The 20,005-nt window shown below is 43.2% G+C and overlaps 1 protein-coding gene across 1 annotated transcript in view; it reads right to left on the reverse strand.

The window, feature by feature from the left end:
• MSL1 (MSL complex subunit 1) overlaps positions 1 to 20,005 on the reverse strand; it is a gene marked incomplete at its 5' end in the record, with an annotated part of 65,932 nt that overhangs the window by 35,550 nt on the left and 10,377 nt on the right. The window contains one exon of the mRNA XM_083375948.1: positions 1,405 to 1,625. Coding sequence (XP_083232074.1) covers positions 1,405 to 1,625 — 221 coding nt within the window. The remainder of the gene's footprint in view (positions 1 to 1,404; positions 1,626 to 20,005) is intronic.

A 20,005-nucleotide genomic window follows, 5' to 3' on the forward strand; every position in this document is an offset into this window, starting at 1 on the left:
CTTGACTTTGCCCTCATACCCATCATGAGCAACCTGGTTAAGGAGAGCAAGCACAGCAGCAGCAGCCTTGAGGAGGACATAAGTGCAGCTGGGCACCCCCTTGGGGAAGTGGGGCTGGGCTTAGTGCCATGAGTGCTTGAGGGCTGGGCCGGGTATTTGAACTCTGCACCACCATCCAGCCCCGCCCCCCCGCATGGTCTGAGAGGAACAGTGAGGCTCCTCCAGTGGACCATGCCTTGGCATTTGCTCCGGTCCCATCTCCTTCTGCCAGAGTTCCTCAGATCTGTCCCACTCCTGCCCAGGCCCCTATAGGCACCCTTGACGCAAACAATGTAGAGCTGGCCATGCCCACCCAGTAGGCCACATGGACTCCAGCTATGCCCATCCAGTAGACCATGCCCACTCTGGCCACACCCACCCGGCCCCCTGAGGGTAACCGCAATGCTGATGTGGCCCTCAATGAAATTGAGTTTGACACCCCTGCCATAGAGAATCTATGGGGCATTTCCAAGAGAAAGATGAGAGACATGAGACCGAACAATGCAGAAGAGCTGAAGGCCGCTATTGAAGCATCCTGGTCTTCCATAACACCTCACCAGTGCCACAGGCTGATAGCTTCCATGCCATGCTCATTGAGGCAGTAATTGCTGCAAAAGGGGCCCAAACCAAGTACTGAGTACATATGCATGCTTATACTTTTCAGAGGTCCGATATTGTTCTATGTACACTCCTTCTTTTATTGACTGCATGTAATATTCTAATTTTCTGAGATTGTGGATTTGGGGTTTTCATGAGCTGTATGCCATAATCATCACAATTATGACAAATCACGGCTTGAACTATCTTTCTTTGCATGTAATGAGTCTATCTCATATATTATTTTCCCCTTTTAAGTTGCATTACTGAAATAAATGAACTTTTGCACGATATTCTAATTTTTCGAGTTTCACCTGTACAAAGGGAAGGTTTCCCCACTTAAATTTGAGGTGTTGTTGAACAACTCAATAAAAATGCAGATATTACAGAGATTCATTTTGGCACAACTTGTATAATTTCAAAAAAGTACATAAGCTTTGAAGCTAGGTTTCTTTAAATTCTGATCAAATTCAATTCAGTTTGAGATACTTTGTGGGGTTCCTGTTTCACCTCAGTGAGAATAGGAATTAGAACTCATTAACTGAATTTTATTCAGCCACAGTAATGCATATCCCTAGTGAATATTTTTGAAACTAGGTTTAACCACTGACGTTTTCTCCAAAAAATTAGAAATTAGATTTTGCAGGACATTAGGATTTCTTTGTAAGCAATGGGTAGCTATTTCATTGAAGAAAAATTTTTGGGGTTCATTGATAGAAACCTTAGCAGAATAGGTTTAAAAACATAACTGCAGCTTTCTAGCTTTACCGTTTCTGCCCCTTTCCATTCCTTCCATATGGGAAATGTTTCAAAGGCCGCAGCTGAGAGGTCTCCAGGAGTTCTTGTGGTGGGCATGCTATAGGCAGCTTCGCTGGTACTTCAGGGTCAACCTTCTCTCTTTCATACCCTTGAAATATTTTGCATTTCTCATGCTCGTCCTTCTTCACCAGTTGCATCCTCCTTTCCATACGTTCAATTCGAGCAAGGAGCTAAGAACACAACATTGCAATTTGGCATTAAAGGAGTATTCCATTAACTAAATACGAGGTTCCTAGTAATTAAAACTCACTCTACTTTGACATTAGATGGAAATAAAGTGTACGTTCTATACAAGCTGGGCTATTTTCATATTGCTAAGCCTGCAGTGCTTACCAGTATACTGTATAATAATTTGTTTAAATTCTTGACAATAGTGACACCATTTAGATTTACTGTGAGGAAAAAGATTCTACATTATCACCCTTTTTCAGCTAAATGACCAGCAACAGTAATCCTTTCTACAATGAATATACACACTATGTTTGAAATGTTGTATGTCAGTGTTATTACACTAGCCAATGATGCATCACTTCGCCAGGATACAGTTTTTGTATATAAAAAAAGAACTCTACTTCCTTTTTATGAGGAAACACCATGGAGGTTTCTTCTAGTTACATGTAAACCACCACAGAGAATATTTTTAGAGCTGTCAGTGCTATGGATTCAGACCATAGTCCAGTTTGGATGGAGTTGGATAAGGGTAATGGTGACAGAAGATCATGGAGATTAAATGAAAATTTATTTAGATATGTAGAAAATGTGGAAGAATGTAAAAAGCAGATGAAAGAATTTTTTATTATGAATATGCACAAAGGTACATCTATTGAAATGGTATGGGATGCAAGTAAAGCTTATATGAGAGGAGTTTTAATATATCTGAATAATAAATATAGATGTAGAATGGAATTTAAGCGTAAAGAACTAGAGGAGGAAATAAAGAGGAAAGAGAAAGCTTTTACTATGGATCCATCTGACAAGAGGCTAAAAGATTCAATTAACTTGTTAAGAAGTCAGTTTGATATGCTGATGGCGGACCAGGTGGCAACTAATTTAAGATATGCTAAACATATTTTTAATAACGCAAATAAACCTGGTAGGTGGTTAGCTTATTTATTAAGGAAAAAACAAAGATCTCGTCATATAGATAAGATAGTTTATAAGGGTAAAGAAGTTTTTCAGCAAAATCTCATTAAAAAGGCTTTTGTCGAATTTTACTCTAAGCTGTATGCAAGGGATAAAAGTCAAGGTTTAGACATAGATAGTTATTTGCAAGGAGTGAACATCCCGGTGCTCACACAAGAGCAACGGGAAGAGATGAATCAATTGATAACCACTGAAGAAATTATTCTAGCAATTAAACAATTAAAAGTAGGTAAGGCACCTGGGACAGATGGATTGATTGCTACTTATTATAAAAATTTACAACTAGAGATGGTGGAACCTTTAAAAGAATTGTTTAGAACAATCCAATCCAGAGGGGAGGTTCCTCCATCATGGAAAACAGCATTTATAACGTTGATTCCAAAGGAAGATCAAGATCCTATACAAACTAAAAATTATAGACCTATATCATTGTTGAATACTGATTACAAGATATTTGCAAAAATTTTAGCAAATAGATTGATGAAGGTTATGCAACAAATGATTCATATTGATCAAACAGGATTTATAAGTGGTAGGCAAATGAAAAATAACGTGAGACATATTGTAAATGTATTAGAATATTTAGAAAGAAATAACCAAGTCCCTGCAGCGCTGATTTTTCTGGACGCTGGAAAAGCTTTTGAACAATTGGATTGGCAATTCTTATTTAAAGTGTTAGAGAAGATGCAGTTTGGGGATAAGTTTTTACAACCTATTAGGGCTATATATCAAAAACAGCACAAATAATAATTAATGGTAGCTTATCAGAAGCTTGTAAAATTGAAAAGGGTACAAGACAGGGATGTCCACTGTCGCCACTTTTGTTTGTTTTAACATTGGAAATATTATTGATTAAAATACGTGATTCAAAGAAAATAAAGGGAATTAAAATAAAAGATCAAGACTATAGATTGAGAGCGTTTGCAGATGACTTGGTTATTACGTTAAGTCAACCAATTCAATCAGTTACAGACTTAATGGAAATAATTTTACAATATGGACAAGTTTCAGGATTCAAGGTAAACAGACAAAAAACTAAGATATTGTCTAAAAATATGACTATAGAACAAAAGGTAGCCTTAGAAAAATTAACGGGATTTGAAATAGTTAAAAAGGTTAAATATTTGGGGGTACATCTCTCAGTTTCAAATACTAAATTATATAAGAATAATTATGAATTTTTATGGTCAAAAATACAAAAAGAGCTAGATAGTTGGAGAAAATTACAACTGTCTTTATTGGGAAGAATTGCAGCTGTGAAAATGAATGTTTTACCTAAATTTTTATTTTTATTTCAAATGATACCTATACTTAAAAAAGATTCAAATCTGGAGGAATGGCAGAGAGGTATTAATAAATGTATTTGGGCAGGGAAGAGACCGAGAGTTAAATTTAAGATAATGCAAGATGTACGTGAAAAAGGCGGTCTCAAAGTGCCCAATTTTAAATTATATTATGAGGCGGCAGCATTATCGTCAATTAGTGATTGGTTTAATTTAATACAAAGGAGATTATTGAATATTGAAGGGTGGGATTTGTTATATGGTTGGCATGCTTATTTATTGTATGACAAAAAAGTGGACAAAGTTTTTAAAACACATATATTACGGTCTGCCATGTTGAGACTTTGGAAAAAATATCGATATAAGTTGAATTATAAAATTCCTCTTTGGGCAATACCTAAACATGCAATAGAAAATATAAATGTGGGATTTAAGGTGCTGGTGATGACCTATAAAGCCCTAAATGGCTTGGGTCCGGGTTATCTGAGGGAACACCTGCTGCCGGCATCAAGCTCCCTTCGTCCAGTGCGCTCCCACAGGGAGGGTCTTCTCAGGGTACCGCCAGTAAGAGACTGCCGGCAGACAACACCCAGGGATAGGGCCTTCTCAGTGGGTGCGCCTGCCCTTTGGAACCAGCTGCCAGTGGAGCTTAGGACTGCCCCCGACCTCCATTCCGCCGGGACCTGAAGACCTGGCTCTTCGAGCTCTCTGGCCCAGGCTGAGAATTTTAATTTTAATTTTAATTTTAACTGGGGTTTTATTTGTTCAGGGACGGATATAATTTTTTTTAATCTGTTTTTAACTTTTGTATTTTTTGTTTTAACCACCCTGTAAACCGCCCTGAGTCCTTCGGGAAAGGGCAGTATATAAATATAATAAAATAATAAATAAATAAATAAATAAATAAATAAATAAATAAATGAATGACGGTCACGGTGTCCCAGGGTCATGTGAAGTCACCAAAACCTGCTGCAGCCACCCAGCAGATGGGGGCAATAAAAACCAAACACCCACCTCACCCCACCCCCGCTGCCAATCCTCCATAGAAATGCTCACAACAATGAAAACCTTGGATAGGAGGAAGAGCGCCGCCGGGCAGGCAGGCAGGTGTTTTGCTCGGCTGTGGTTTGGGGGGCACTTTTTTCAGTGCCATTGTAACTTTAAACAGTCACTAAGCGAACTGTTGTAAGTTGAGGACTACCTGTACTTCATCACCACTCCCAACCCCCTGAGACGCCGCAGTAGGATACCATGGTCGATGGTATCAAAAGCTGCTGAGAGATCTAATAGGACCAGGACAGAGGAAAAACCCCTGTCCCGAGCCCGCCAGAGATCATTCACCAGCGCGACCAATGCCGTCTCCGTGCTGTATCCAGGCCTGAAACCCGATTGGTACGGGTCCAGATAATCAGTCATAAATATGAATCAGTTGCCAAGCATCTGAATGTAAATCACAAGACCCTGGAGATGCTGCAACATTCCAGCTGATCGGCGCTTCTTCTGGGCTCAGCAGAAGCACCAGGATCAGTGCCGAGCTCCAGATGTAGCCTGGCGCTGATCCTGGCACTTCTGCTCAGCCCTGACAGCCCTGCAGCTCCAGCCATCTCTCGCTAAGGCTTGTGCAGTGCTGCCACCAGTTGAGCTCATTCCCCTCCCCGCTACCACTTTTCTAGGATGGTCGCATACCACCTGCCAGGTGCCAATGTACCACAGGTGGTACCCGTAGCACTGGTTGAAAAGCCTTGTCCTAGTCACTGTTCCTCAGCCCAACCCATCTCACAGAGTTGTGAGGAAAACAGGAAGATGCAGTATGATATATGCCATCTTCAACTCCTGTTATAAAAGGCAGGATATAAATCTAATATAAATGCAAAGTATTTGGAATGTTGGAATGTTTAAAATAGAATTTTAAAAAATTATCAGGTGAACACCAATAAATAAACAGGAATACAAGTGAAATTATGCTATATCTAGAGCCCCTCAACTGTATGACAAACCAAGAACAGTAATGTTTTAAGTACTTTGCACCATACTGACTTGCTTTTAATTAAAATAATGAAAAAATAAATTCAGATGGACCAAGGAGCCTGCCAGATTCCAAGGAAGATACTGCTAGGTATACAAGGGCCCACAGGTGTCACTTAAAGAATGTATATTTTGTTCCAACTTCTTTACCCCTTCCCCATTTCAGTCACTGCTATAGCACATAAGATTGATTTAAAGCACTGGAATCAAACTCGCCACGTGACGTGTCACAACGTATCGCAACTCTTTTTGCATTGCCGGCAATGGGGTGGCCGTGGCTTTGATATGAAACCGGCCCGTGGGCCGGCAGTTTGACACCCAATTTAAAGCATTGCAAAAAGTTCCTAATGGCATGAAATCATTCCACTTCCTTAGCTTTCAGGTGGAATAATGGCTTGACAGCCACGCAGCTTCACACAGCTACAAAAACTCATTTTCCCCCCCAAATGACCAGACAAATGCAAACAATATATACAAAAAAATATTGCTGGGGGTGTGAGTAGTTCTTTTCTGTGGGGGTTGGAGGTCAAAAAACAATGATGTGGGGGGAGGGGGGTCAAAAAAATCCAGACTGTGGTCATGGCAGTGCAATCAAGGCCTTATTTATTGAATTACCCTGATGGTAATTCTTAGAACTATACAATTTAAAACCAATTTCCACAAAGCTGCTTTTAAGCAGTACTACTGTAGACAACATGTAAGAGAGGCTAGTGATATGAAAGAAGATATTTCAGTATTTGTACAATTGAAAAGAGGCACCTCCCCACAGGAAGAAGGGGTGGAACACAGAACCAGAAAGAGAATCAGTACAGATACCTTATAAATCTGCAATTAACTAATGCAGCATCAACTAAGCAAGCAGTTCTAGTATCCACCTAACTCATAAACTTTCATTTATCTGTTCTGTATATATTATAGCTCCTCCTGGCATGGATGTTTATGGTCTGCTTTTTTAAAACCTGTGCAAGAGAATGCAAACTACTCAGTCTGCTATCATAACACCCTTGACTGCAAAATGGCAGCCAACACCTTCATATTGCTTAACTTTGCACAGGCCTGATAGATTTTGTTTGAACACTTTTTTGCTACAAGCAGTAAAATATTAAATACATATGTTGCTACTCCTGAAACCAGATGCTAATGCTACTTTCCTTTGAACACAGACCCTGAAGATTATGACTAAAGAAGTATTTCCTTAGTAATAATGGGTGCAGCAGCTGCAGGAACTGGGAAGAGGGGGCTATTTTTAGGCTGCAGATTAAAATCCTTTCTGGCAATTTAGGGACAATAGTTGGGGGGGGGAGTTAAAATGATAATCAAACAGTTGTTTCCAAGACTACAGTTAAGAAATGTACATTATGTACATTATGCACTGTTTGCTTCAGATAATACTCCCTAGATGCCCAGAGTTGTTTCAATACAAGATGGGCTGCAAATAAAAACAGGAAAATAAACCAATCTTCATTTGCAGCTGATCCACATTATCTCTTCCCAATCTTCAGCCCATACCCCATTTACCTCTTATGGAAACAAGGTAAAAAAAAGTAATGGACCACTTTCTTATCCATCCCCATGCTTGCAGTAGTCATTGCTTTTGAATGGAAAGGCAGAATTCTTTATTAACAGCAGCTTTCATGCTGCAACTTCATAGGTTCTGAACAGCTGAATTTTACATCATTTATTAAGGTGAGGGGAAGGCAAGATAGGGTATGTTGAGTCCAGGGAAAGGTAGATGAATACTTAATCAGAGTGTTACATACTGTTTTTTCTGCAGTATTCATAATTAAAAAGTAGACTGGTACTTCTGGAAAATGAGAGGAAGGAAATCAGAGAAGAAAGGAGATGGAAGATAGCACTAAACCTACATTTGTAATCCTCCTTTAAAACATAAGTTAAAAGGCCCTCTCCCCTCTTGGTGTCCACATGGCATAAGCTACAGATGATTGTTTTTGCTGCCCCAAACAGTCCACTTTAAATTAACTCATCTTGTGCCACATGCTTCCCCAAAGAACACACCTGTTGCTTTAAATTAATCCCATTTGTTGCCAATGCCTTCCTGCCCTTGGGCCACACACCCTCCTCCTAGATAGCTGCAATCCTTCCAAAATCCATGCCCAAATATTACTATCTGGGCTGTATTAGTGTCCTTAACCACACCTATTAGGTATAGCCAAATCATTCAGCAGGCTTCTTGATTTAAATCCTAGGCTATTAACCCTATGGGTTGCTTAACCTGACACATACCAATATTACTGGTCCAATTAAGTACCAAGCTGTAACACTTCAGGTACACCTTGTATTGCTGGGCTTGTCGTACTGTAGTTTATGGTTATACAGAAAGTAGAACTCCATTTTTAAATTTTAAGCTCTAATTTCCTTGCCACAGTTAATTTCTCACATACTGTTTCTATATTTGATTCTGTTTCAGGAGCCAGTCCCCAATTACGCTAATCTCTTTACCAACTCTTCTACTCATGCATACTATTCTGATTGGTGGGGGATATTTCTGTTCAATTCTTAATCCTTCTTAACTCTCCCTGTATCTACAGGAACTCATTCCCACAAATAGGTGCCGAAATCATATACTATACTCTCATCCCTTTACCCTGTTGGAAGAAAAGTCTTCATTATGGTTCATCCAAGCTGGGTGTCAATGCTGCAAACATTGATATGTTTTTGCACTGACAATATAAAAGACAGCCTGTTACTTTAATTGCTTCGCTTTGGGGGGAAAAGTTAACCGGATGTTCTGAGAAGAAAGCTCACGTACAGAATGGGAAGTGAAACTTCATATGTAAAACTAATTGGATAATGTGATTTATGACATGTAGATAAGGGCGGGGATTTTGTGTGTTACGATGGGTTTGGGGGGAGGAGATTTCAGATTCTGGCATTCCTCCATGAGTGCCAATGTTTCGTTTCATTATTAAGGCTTTTTAGATAAACAATGCTTGAAATTTGTTTGAACTGTCTCATTTATCAGACCCATGACATCATGCCAGAATCTACATTCTTTCAAACAACTTGCTGTTGTATATGGCCTTGAGAGAAGCTGGCAAAGATTCAGAGGAGAATATCATGGAAACAGAGAATTGGCTGGGAGATGGAGACTTGGCAGCTGCTGACAATTCAGAGCAGGAATTAACAGATAGCATGCTGTGGGAAGATGAATTTTTGCAGAACTCCCATCTGGGGGAAGAATCCGAGCAGTTAGCAGAGGTCAGCTGGTCGTCAGACTGGAACCATTCCAGTGAAGACTACACATGCCTGGAGACTGTACTGCCGGAGCCCCGAAAAGCAGAATGGTGGAGAGCTGCCAGACCATCTACCACTGAGAATCTGGGTCAGTGGAAAATCCTGGCTGTAGACCAGACTGCCTGCCAGCCCCACGAGTCCCCTACCAAGCCCTCCAGACCCACAGAGGACCCCAGCCTGGGGCCTCTGCAGCAATGGGAGGCTGGGAAACCCCCACAAGTGAAAGGCCAACAACCTCTGAGCTTGCCCCAGCTAATAGAAGCAACACCTGCGGCTGGCGTCAACTTCCCTCCGTCCAGTGCGCTCCCACAGAGAGGGCCTCCTCAGGGTGCCGCCGATCAAAGAATGCCGATTGGTGACCCCCACCTTTCTTGCTACATACCAAACTCATAATCCCTAAGTCGGGTACGCAGGTACATTTAAAGGTGCTAATTGATTCTGGATGCTCCCAATGCATCATTAGCTTGCCATTTGCCATGAAACTAGGCATACAGGTGAAACTCGAAAAATTAGAATATCATGCAAAAGTTCATTTATTTCAGTAATGCAACTTAAAAGGGGAAACTAATATATGAGATAGACTCATTACATGTAAAGCAAGATAGTTCGAGCTGTGATTTGTCATAATTGTGATGATTATGGCTTACAGCTCATGAAAACCCCAAATCCACAATCTCAGAAAATTAGAATATTGTGAAAAGGTACAATATTCTAGGCTCAAAGTGTCCCACTCTAATCAGCTAATTAGGCCATAACAGCTGCAAAGGGTTCCTGAGCCTTTAAATGGTCTCTCAGTCTGGTTCAGTAGGAATCACAATCATGGGGAAGACTGCTGACCTGACAGTTTTAATTTAATTTAATTTATTAATATTTCTATACCGCCCTTCTCCCTGAGGACTCAGGGCGGTGTACAGGGCAAGAATAAAACACAGAAATGTACAAAAATTAAAAGATAATTAAATACATGCCCGATTAAAATACAATTAATACATAATAAAAACCCGATAAAAATGATAAAAAACCCCACCAATCCCCCTCATGCCAGGCCGGCTTGCTCAAACAAGTATGTTTTCAGATCGCGGCGAAAGGAGCGCAGATTGTGCAGAAAACCATCATTGACACCCTCCATAAGGAGGGAAAGCCTCAAAAGGTAATTGCAAAAGAAGTTGGATGTTCCCAAAGTGCTGTATCAAAGCACATTAATAGAAAGTTATGTGGAAGGGAAAAGTGTGGAAGAAAAAGGTGCACAAGCAGCAGGGATGACCGCAGCCTGGAGAGGCTTGTCAAGAAAAGGCCATTCAAAAGTGTTGGGGACTTTCACAAGGAGTGGACTGAGGCTGGAGTCAGTGCATCAAGAGTCACCACACACAGACGGATCCTGGACATGGGCTTCAAATGTCGTATTCCTCTTGTCAAGCTGCTCCTGAACAACAAACAACATCAGAAGCGTCTTACCTGGGCTAAAGAAAAACAGACGTGGTCTGTTGCTCAGTGGTCCAAAGTCCTCTTTTCTGATGAGAGCAACTTTTGCATCTCATTTGGAAACCAAGGACCCAGAGTCTGGAGGAAGAATGGAGAGGCACACACTGCAAGATGCTTGAAGTCCAGTGTGAAGTTTCCACAGTCTGTGTTGATTTGGGGAGCCATGTCATATGCTGGTGTTGGTCCACTGTGCTTCATTAAGTCCAGGGTCAACGCAGCTGTCTACCAGGAGATTTTGGAGCACTTCATGTTTCCTTCTGCAGACGAGCTTTATGGGGATACTGACTTCATTTTCCAGCAGGACTTGGCACCTGCCCATACTGCCAAAAGCACCAAAACCTGGTTCAATGACTGTGGGATTACTGTGCTTGATTGGCCAGCAAACTCGCCTGACCTGAACCCCATAGAGAATCTATGGGGCATTGCCAAGAGAAAGATGAGAGACATGAGACCGAACAATGCAGAAGAGCTGAAGGCTGCTAGTGAATCATCCTGGTCTTCCATAACATCTCAGCAGTGCCACAGGCTGATAGCTTCCATGCCACGCCGCATTGAGGCAGTAATTGCTACAAAAGGGACCCAAACCAAGTACTGAGTACATATGCATGCTTATACTTTTCAGAGGTCCAATATTGTTCTATGTACACTCCTTGTTTTATTGATTGCATGTAATATTCTAATTTTCTGAGATTGTGGATTTGGGGTTTTCATGAGCTATACACCATAATCATCACAATTATGACAAATCATGGCTTGAACTATCTTTCTTTGCATGTAATGAGTCTATCTCATATATTAGTTTCCCCTTTTAAGTTGCATTACTGAAATAAATGAACTATTGCATGATATTCTAATTATTTGAGTTTCACCTGTACAAGCAAAACTGCTCCCCAAACCTGTGAGGTTCAAGCAAGCTGATGGCTTCCCTGATGGGACTTTAGTCACGCAATTAACGGAGCCCCTATGCCTAGAAATAGGTGAGCACTGGGAATTTATTTGCTTCCTGGTGGCTCCAAAAATGACTGAGGCTGTGATTCTAGGATTAGCTTGATTGGACAAATGGAAACCGTTTATCTGGTGGGAGAAAGGATTGAGAACTGTGAGACTACCCATAGGGCCCGATCCCCCCATTGATTCAAAAGATGTTACAGGGGATTTTAGCCCACCCAATGAGCGAGCACACATGGCTACCTCACGGCCACCAGGCAAGCCACTCATCCCCAGTGAGTACCAGGACCTAGCGGAGGCATTTAGTGAGAAAGAATGTGATACATTGCCTCCTCACTGGCCCAATGATTGCTCCATTGAACTGTTCCACGACCAAGAATGTACACTATGTCCCCCCTTGAAATGGAGGAGATGCAGCGATATGTGGATACAAACCTAGCGAGGGGATTCATTGAATGGGCCAAGTCTACTGTGGGAGCCCCTGTGTTCAAAGAAAAAAAAAGATGGGTCTCTTCATCTCTGCGTACAATATAAGGGCCTAAATGCTGTGAGTGTGGAAAATAAATACCCTTTCCCCCTCCTGAAAGACTTACCAGCCAACCTGGCGAAGGGAAGTATCTTCACCAAGTTAGACCTGAGAGAAGCATATTACCGGTTGAGAATAAAAGAGGGGGATGAGTGGAAAACGGACTTCAACTGCCTCTTGGCAAGCTACCAGTTCAAAGTCATGCCTTTTGGACTGCAGGGGCCCCCAGCCATATTTATGCAGTTGTTTAATGAGGACCTACATGAACATTTATACAAAGGGGTTCTGGTGTATCTTGATGACATTCTGATATACAGTACGAATATGACTGATCACATAAAACTGGTCAGAGAAGTGTTAAAGAAACTATCGAATACCAAACTTTATGTCAAATTGTCGAAATGTGAATTTCACCAAACCCGATTAGATTATCTCGGCTATAGAATTTCCAACGAGGGCATCGAAATGGACCCAGCTAAAGTGAAAACAATAATTGAATGACAGCCCCCAAAGACTCACAAACAGCTCCAAAGCTTCCTAGGGTTTGCCAATTTATACTGTCAATTCATTCCCTCTTTTGCCGAGATTGCTCTACCACTTACAGAACTAAGGGAGGGGGAAAACCGCGACCTGGACAACCACTAGCATGGACTATGAGTTGTCAGAAAGCTTTTGAAAATTTAAAAAGAGTATTTGCTGCTGAACCGGTCCTAAAGCACCCCTGCCCCAGGGAGCCCTTTGTAATTCAAGCAGATGCCAGCGACTTAGCAGTTGGAGCTGTGTTACTACAAAAGAATAAGAGTGGAGTACTACAACCTTGTGCCTACACCTCTAAGAAATTCACAGAAGGCGAGAGGAGATGGGCAGTCTGGGAGAAGGAGGCCTTTGCAATTAGGTGGGGGCTATTAAACTGGCAACACTATTTAGAAGGGAGCAAGGTGCCTTTTGAAGTATGGACAGATCACAAAAATTTAGAGGCACTAAAAATTCCCTGCAAATTGTCCCCAAAGCAAGTGCAATGGGCACAGTACTTTAACCATTTTAACTTTACTTTAAAGTACATACGAGGAAGAAAAATCTTCCTAGCTGATGCCCTATCCCAGGGGTGTCAAACTCAATTTCATTGAGGATCGCATCAGCATTGTGGTTGCCCTCAGGGGGCCGGGAGGGTACAGCAAGGGTGGGCGTGGCCTACTGGGTGGGCATGGCTAGAGTGCGTATGGCCTACTGGGTGGGCATGGCCAGCTCTACATCGTTCGCATCAAGGGTGCCTATGGGGGCCTGGGCAGGAGTGGGACAGATCTGAGGGTCTCTGGCAGAAGGAGGGTCTCTGGGCCAGGGCCAAGGCAGAGGGGGCCGTTCCCTCACTGTTTCCAGGATGGCTTCGCGGGCCACATGAAACCACTTCGCGGGCCGGATCCAGCCCCCGGGCCTTGTGTTTGACCTGTCTGCCCTATCCCGACTGCCACAGTGCAAAAGTGAACACGAAGACGTCTACGAGGCAATTATCCCCAGTTCACAACCTGCAGCACAACTCACGCCTCACAAAACCCCTAATCCTGATGAGCTGGGAGTGAAGAAGATAAAACGAGAGCTCCTTAGCGATCAATGGTTCAAAGATAATCAAACCCCCCTAACATGCAGGGATGGTTTGGCATACATGGGGAGGAAATTGTATCTACCTGAAACCCTCCGTCTCAATGCTCTCAGACACAGCCATGATGTAAAACAGGCTGGACACTTCGGATATTTAAAAACTCTACACCTCATCCGCCAGTAATTTTGGTGGCCAGGGCTAAAACAAGATGTGGAAAACTATGTCAAGAGTTGTACCGTATGTGCCACCATGAAAAGAATTCCAGGGAAAACCCCTGGGCTACTGCAATCGGTAGCCGACCCTTCTCAACCATGGGAAGAAATAGCTATGGACTTTATTGTAGACCTACCCAACAGTTGAGGAAATACTGTCATCTGGACTGTGATAGATCTGTTTTCAAAGCAGGCTCACTTTATCACCTGTAAAAGACTCCCATCTGCACAACGACTGACTAAATTGTTCCTGAAACATATCTACCGACTGTTCTGTACCAGCCTGCTACCGGCCCTGCAGAAAAGGCAGGGACAACCCCTTTTACAAGAAGGCAAGAGGCTGGAATTATGCCTGCCAAATTTATTGCTACAAAAACAAATAGAACAAGACACAAACCAAGAAACAGGAGCTTTTCAAGCGGTTGCCTTCAGCAAACCAGCCCTCCCACGCATTCCCCTTTTATACAGTTCAGGGCGTGGCTTCTCTCTGCCTCCTTCCGAGGAGCCCCATTGCCTTCCTCTGTTTACTCCTGATTGACTGCCTCCTGCGTCGGGCGTCCTTGAACAGGGCCAGCTGTGGGTCATCTTCATTCACGCTGTCAGGCTCACACAGCTGGGTCTGCGTCGTGACCAGATGAGAGGGGCCTGGCTGAGGGCTCTCATCAAGCTGTCCAATCCCCTCAGCAAGCTCTTCAACACCCCCCTCCTCCTCCTCCTCCTCCGAGTCGTCCGACCCAACTGCCGAACCCACAGGCTGACCCTGAATCACAACACCGACTGCATGGTGCCCCTAAGCGAATAATTTCATAGAGGAGTGCAGTTCACAGCGAAATTTTGGAGGAATTTCCTTAAATTAATTGGATCATCCCAAGGCTTATCATCTGCTTTTCATCCAGCTACCAATGGGGCTGCAGAATCCGCTAACAAAATGGTGGAGCAATACCTCAGATGCTATGTTTCCTACCAACAGACAAACTGGACTGACCTCCTCCCTTTTGCCGAGGTGGCCTACAATAATTCTGTTCACAGCAGCACTGGCTACACGCCTTCCAGAGTAGCCACAGGAAAAGAGTTCAGCCCGATGTCTGACTATCCTCACTCTGGAGGCTTACCTGGACTCATGCTGGCAGCTGCCTCCACCATCCAGCCCAGATCCGCCCAGCAGCTCTTGCAGCTGCTCCCTGACCTCAGTGCAGACAGAAAGAGAGCGAGAGCACAGGTGAATGTGGAGAGGCAGAGGGGAGCACCCTGGCCCCGCCTCCCTGTGTGGCGATGGCACACGTACCCAAAGGGACGGCTCAGCGTGCAGCCTGTTGCACGCGTGCCATAGGTTCACCACCACAGCACTAGTGAATGAGAGAATTGGATTTGGGCAACCAGCTGGTAAGGCCCTTTAAGCAAAGCCTAGCTCAGGAAAGTGCCTGGAAACTGCCTGTAATCCCTGTAAGGCAGCAGGAAGGAGTCCCTGTATTTCCCGTGTAGGCAGTCGGGAGGAGAGGACTAATGAAGAGTCCAGAAAAGTTCCCAAAACAAGGGAAGTGAGGGGTACTCTGTCTGGGAACCAGTGTCTTCCTGGACACCTTTTTTCCCCCAAAAACCCAGAGTTCCCAAAACAGAGGTGAGAGTACTCCGTCTGAGAACCGGAGTCCTCCTGGATGCTTTATTTTTTTCCAAAAAACTTGGGAAGCTTTTTCTTTCCTTTTTGTACTTGAGCCAAAATGAGCCCCACATCTGAGAGAGAACATGGGAAGCGGCAGTTCAAAGGTGACAATTAGGACTCCCCTAGGAGGTTTGCTTGAGGCATGGGACGAACAGCAGCTGCCCGTCCTAGCTGGAATAAAAAAAAAAAGGCAAAAGACATATGTAGAAAATGGGCTTTGCTTAGGGCTTTACTGGGAAACCAAAGGTACTTAAAGGAAAAATAAGAAATAGTGATTCTCTCTCTCTCTCTCTATGCAACCACGTGGTATGTTTAAAATTTGTGCCTTCCCTAATTTGATTTAACTGAGATTTACAGGTGAAACTCAAAAAATTAGAATATTGTGCAAAAGTTTATTTATTTCAGTAATGCAACTTAAAAGGGGAAACTAATATATGTTCATTACATGCAAAGCAAGATAGTTCAAGCCATGATTTGTCATAATTGTGATGATTATGGCTTATAGCTCATGAAAACCCCAAATCCACAATCTCAGAAAATTAGAATATTGTGAAAAGGTGCAATATTCTAGGTTCAAAGTGTCCCACTCTAATCAGCTAATTAAGCCATAACACCTGCAAAGGGTTCCTGAGCCTTTAAATGGTCTCTCAGTCTGGTTCAGTAGGAATCACAATCATGGGGAAGACTGCTGACCTGACAGTTGTGCAGAAAACCATCATTGACACCCTCCATAAAGAGGGAAAGCCTCAAAAGGTAATTGCAAAAGAAGTTGGATGTTCCCCAAGTGCTGTATCAAAGCACATTAATAGAAAGTTATGTGGAAGGGAAAAGTGTGGAAGAAAAAGGTGCACAAGCAGCAGGGATGACCGCAGCCTGGAGAGGATTGTCAGGAAAAGGCCATTCAAAAGTGTTGGGGACTTTCACAAGGAGTGGACTGAGGCTGGAGTCAGTGCATCAAGAGCCACCACACACAGACGAATCCTGGACATGGGCTTCAAATGTCGTATTCCTCTTGTCAAGCCGCTCCTGAACAACAAACAACGTCAGAAGCGTCTTACCTGGGCTAAAGAAAAACAGACGTGGTCTGTTGCTCAGTGGTCCAAAGTCCTCTTTTCTGATGAGAGCAACTTTTGCATCTCATTTGGAAACCAAGGACCCAGAGTCTGGAGGAAGAATGGAGAGGCACACACTGCAAGATGCTTGAAGTCCAGTGTGAAGTTTCCACAGTCTGTGTTGATTTGGGGAGCCATGTCATCTGCTGGTGTTGGTCCACTGTGCTTAAGTCCAGGGTCAACGCAGCCGTCTACCAGGAGATTTTGGATCACTTCATGCTTCCTTCCGCAGACGAGCTTTATGGGGATGCTGACTTCATTTTCCAGCAGGACTTGGCACCTGCCCACTGCCGAAAGCACCAAAAACTGGTTCAATGACCGTGGGATTACTGTGCTTGATTGGCCAGCAAACTCACCTGACCTGAACCCCATAGAGAATCTATGGGGCATTGCCAAGAGAAAGATGACGAGACATGAGACCAAACAATGCAGAAGAGCTGAAGGCCGCTATTGAAGCATCCTGGTCTTCCATAACATCTCAGCCGTGCCACAGGCTGATAGCTTCCATGCCACGCCGCATTGAGGCAGTAATTGCTGCAAAAGGGGCCCAAACCAAGTACTGAGTACATATGCATGCTTATACTTTTCAGAGGTCCGATATTATTCTATGTACACTCCTTATTTTATTGATTGCATGTAATATTCTAATTTTCTGAGATTGTGGATTTGGGGTTTTCATGAGCTGTACGCCATAATCATCACAATTATGACAAATCACGGCTTGAACTATCTTTCTTTGCATGTAATGAGTCTATCTCATATATTAGTTTCCCCTTTTAAGTTGCATTACTGAAATAAATGAACTTTTGCACGATATTCTAATTTTTCAAGTTTCACCTGTATGGTGGGAATGACTAGGATGTGTGAAACTAAGACTTCTGTTTCCCTTTTCTGTTCTCTTTTCCTTGTCTTTGTGTGTATATGTGTGTCAAAGTCTTTGTGTGTGAGGTAAATGTGACTGTTAATTGTTTCTAATCCAAACAGAAAAGAATTTTAAAATTCTGCTGGAAATTCTGCTTAAAATAAGCCACCAAAAGGAAATACTCTCACTCTGTTTGTCTGGCCAACAAACAGAGTGAAGGAAAATGTGTTTGTTTGTTTTTCTTCTCCCTTTCTCTGTCTGTACTCTTAAGAACAGCCCAAAGTTAGCAGGAGGGAATGTTTTAAGTTCATCTGCTGGAAAAGTTTCACACTTGCATATAAAAATAATAAAGTTGGAAGGGACCTTGGAAGTCATCTAGTCCAACCGCCTGATCAGGCAGGAAACCCTATACCAACTTTATCAAATGCCTTACTGAAGTCCAAGTAAATTATATCCACAGCATTCCTTTGGCCCACTAATTTTGTCACTTGGTCAAAGAATGCAATAAGATTTGTCTAGCATGATCTGTTTTTGACAAACCCATGTTGGCTTTTAGTAATGACTTTGCCTCCAGGTGTTTGCTGATTTGTTGTCTGATTATCTTTTCCAGAATCTTCCCAGGTATTGAGGTCAGGGTGATAGGTCTCTAGTTTCCTGGATCTATTTTTTCTTTTCTTCCTTTTTTTTAAGATGGGAGCTACACCAGCTCCTTTCCAGTCCTCTGGTAGTTCCCTAGTGCAGGGCTTTTCAACCTTTTCACCCATTGTACCACTTTTAGGATATGGCAACATCCGAGTACCACCAGTCACCTAGTAAGGTGTCAAAAACTTGATGACCAAAAAAAAAAAAACCCCAAGGAAAAAAGTGATGAAGTACAGGTAGTCCTCAACTTACAACAGTTCGCTTAGTGACTATTCAAAGTTACAATGGCATTGAAAAAAGTGCCCAAGCCACAGCCGAGCAAGACACCTGCCTGCCCGCCCGGCAGCGCTCTTCCTCCTGTCCAAGCTTTTCACTGTTGTAATCATTTCTGTTGAGGATTGGCAGCGGGGGTGGGGTGGGGTGTGTTTGGTTTCCCCCCCCCCTCTGCTGGGTGGTTGCAGCAGATTTTGGTCACTTTACATGACTCTGGGACACTGTGACCGTCATAAATATGAATCAGTTGCCAAGCATCTGAATGTAAATCACAAGACCCTGGAGATGCTGCAACATTCCAGCTGATCGGCGCTTCTTCTGGGCTCAGCACCGAGCTCCAGCTGGAGCCTGGCACTCATCCTGGTGCTTCCGCTGAGCCCTGACAGCCCCAAAGAAGCGCTAATCCTGGCACTTCCACTGAGCCCTGACAGCCCTGCAGCTCCAGCCGTCTCTCACTCAGGCTTGTGCAGTGCTGCCACCGGTTCAGCTCATTCCCCTCCCCCACTACCACTTTTCTTGGTTGGTCGTGTACCACCTGCCAGGTGCCAATGTACCACAGGTGGTACCTGTACCACTGGTTGAAAAGCCCTGCCCTAGTGCTCCAGGATCTTTGAAAAATAGTTCAGTGGTTCTGAGATCATATCTGCCAGTTTCTTGAGAACCTTGGGGTGTAATCCATCTGGTCCTGGTGATTTGAACCCGTCTAGGCTGGACAGGTGCTCACTTACCATTTTCTTGCCTATCTTAACTTGTGTTTCTAATCTATTTTTTTATGGTACTGTTTTTGATAGGTTGGACTTTTTACTTTCCCTCTGTGTAAAGACAGATGCAAGAGGAAAAAAATGAGTTAAATAGTTCTGCTTTCTCCCTGTTTCTTGTCACCTTCTTGCCACAATCATTTCTTTCACTTTTTTCTTGTTGCTTACATGTTGAAAGAAGTTTTTTTGTTATTTTTGACTTTGGTCACAAACCTTAGTTCATTTTGAGCCTTAGCTTTCCTCACTTCATCTTTGCAGGCTTGGACTATTTGCTGATATTCTGCTTTAGTTATGTGCCCCTTTCCACTTTTTATACTTGTCCTTTTTATCTTTCAATTTATCAGAGAATTCTTTGTGCAGCCATCCTGATATCTTTTGAGAGCTGTTATTTTTCTTTGTTGGTATTGTGCTAGACTTTTTTTTTCAAAATTTCCCAAGCTTTTTATTTTCCCCATGAGGATTCTCATCCATGGAATCCCTCCCAAGCCCTCTCTACGTTTATTGAAATTAGCTCTTTTAAAGTCCAAGACTGTAGTTTGAATGTGTTCTATTGCAGGGCTTTTCAACAGGTGGTATGTGTACCACTAGAGGTACGCGGCGTCGCCTTCCTCCCCCCCCCCCGCCGCCTCCTCCCCACCCCCAACCCCACCCCCACACTCCGCTCCTTCCCAGCTCACTTGCTGCTGGAAAGCATGCTGCTTGGCAGTGGCCTGCAGGAACCCTACAGAGGGCGCACACAGGTGCAGAGTGAGGCCCCACCCTCCCCAGGGAC

Source organism: Vipera ursinii (genome assembly GCF_947247035.1).
Source record: "Vipera ursinii genome assembly, chromosome: W".
NCBI classification, from domain to species: Eukaryota; Metazoa; Chordata; class Lepidosauria; order Squamata; family Viperidae; genus Vipera; species Vipera ursinii.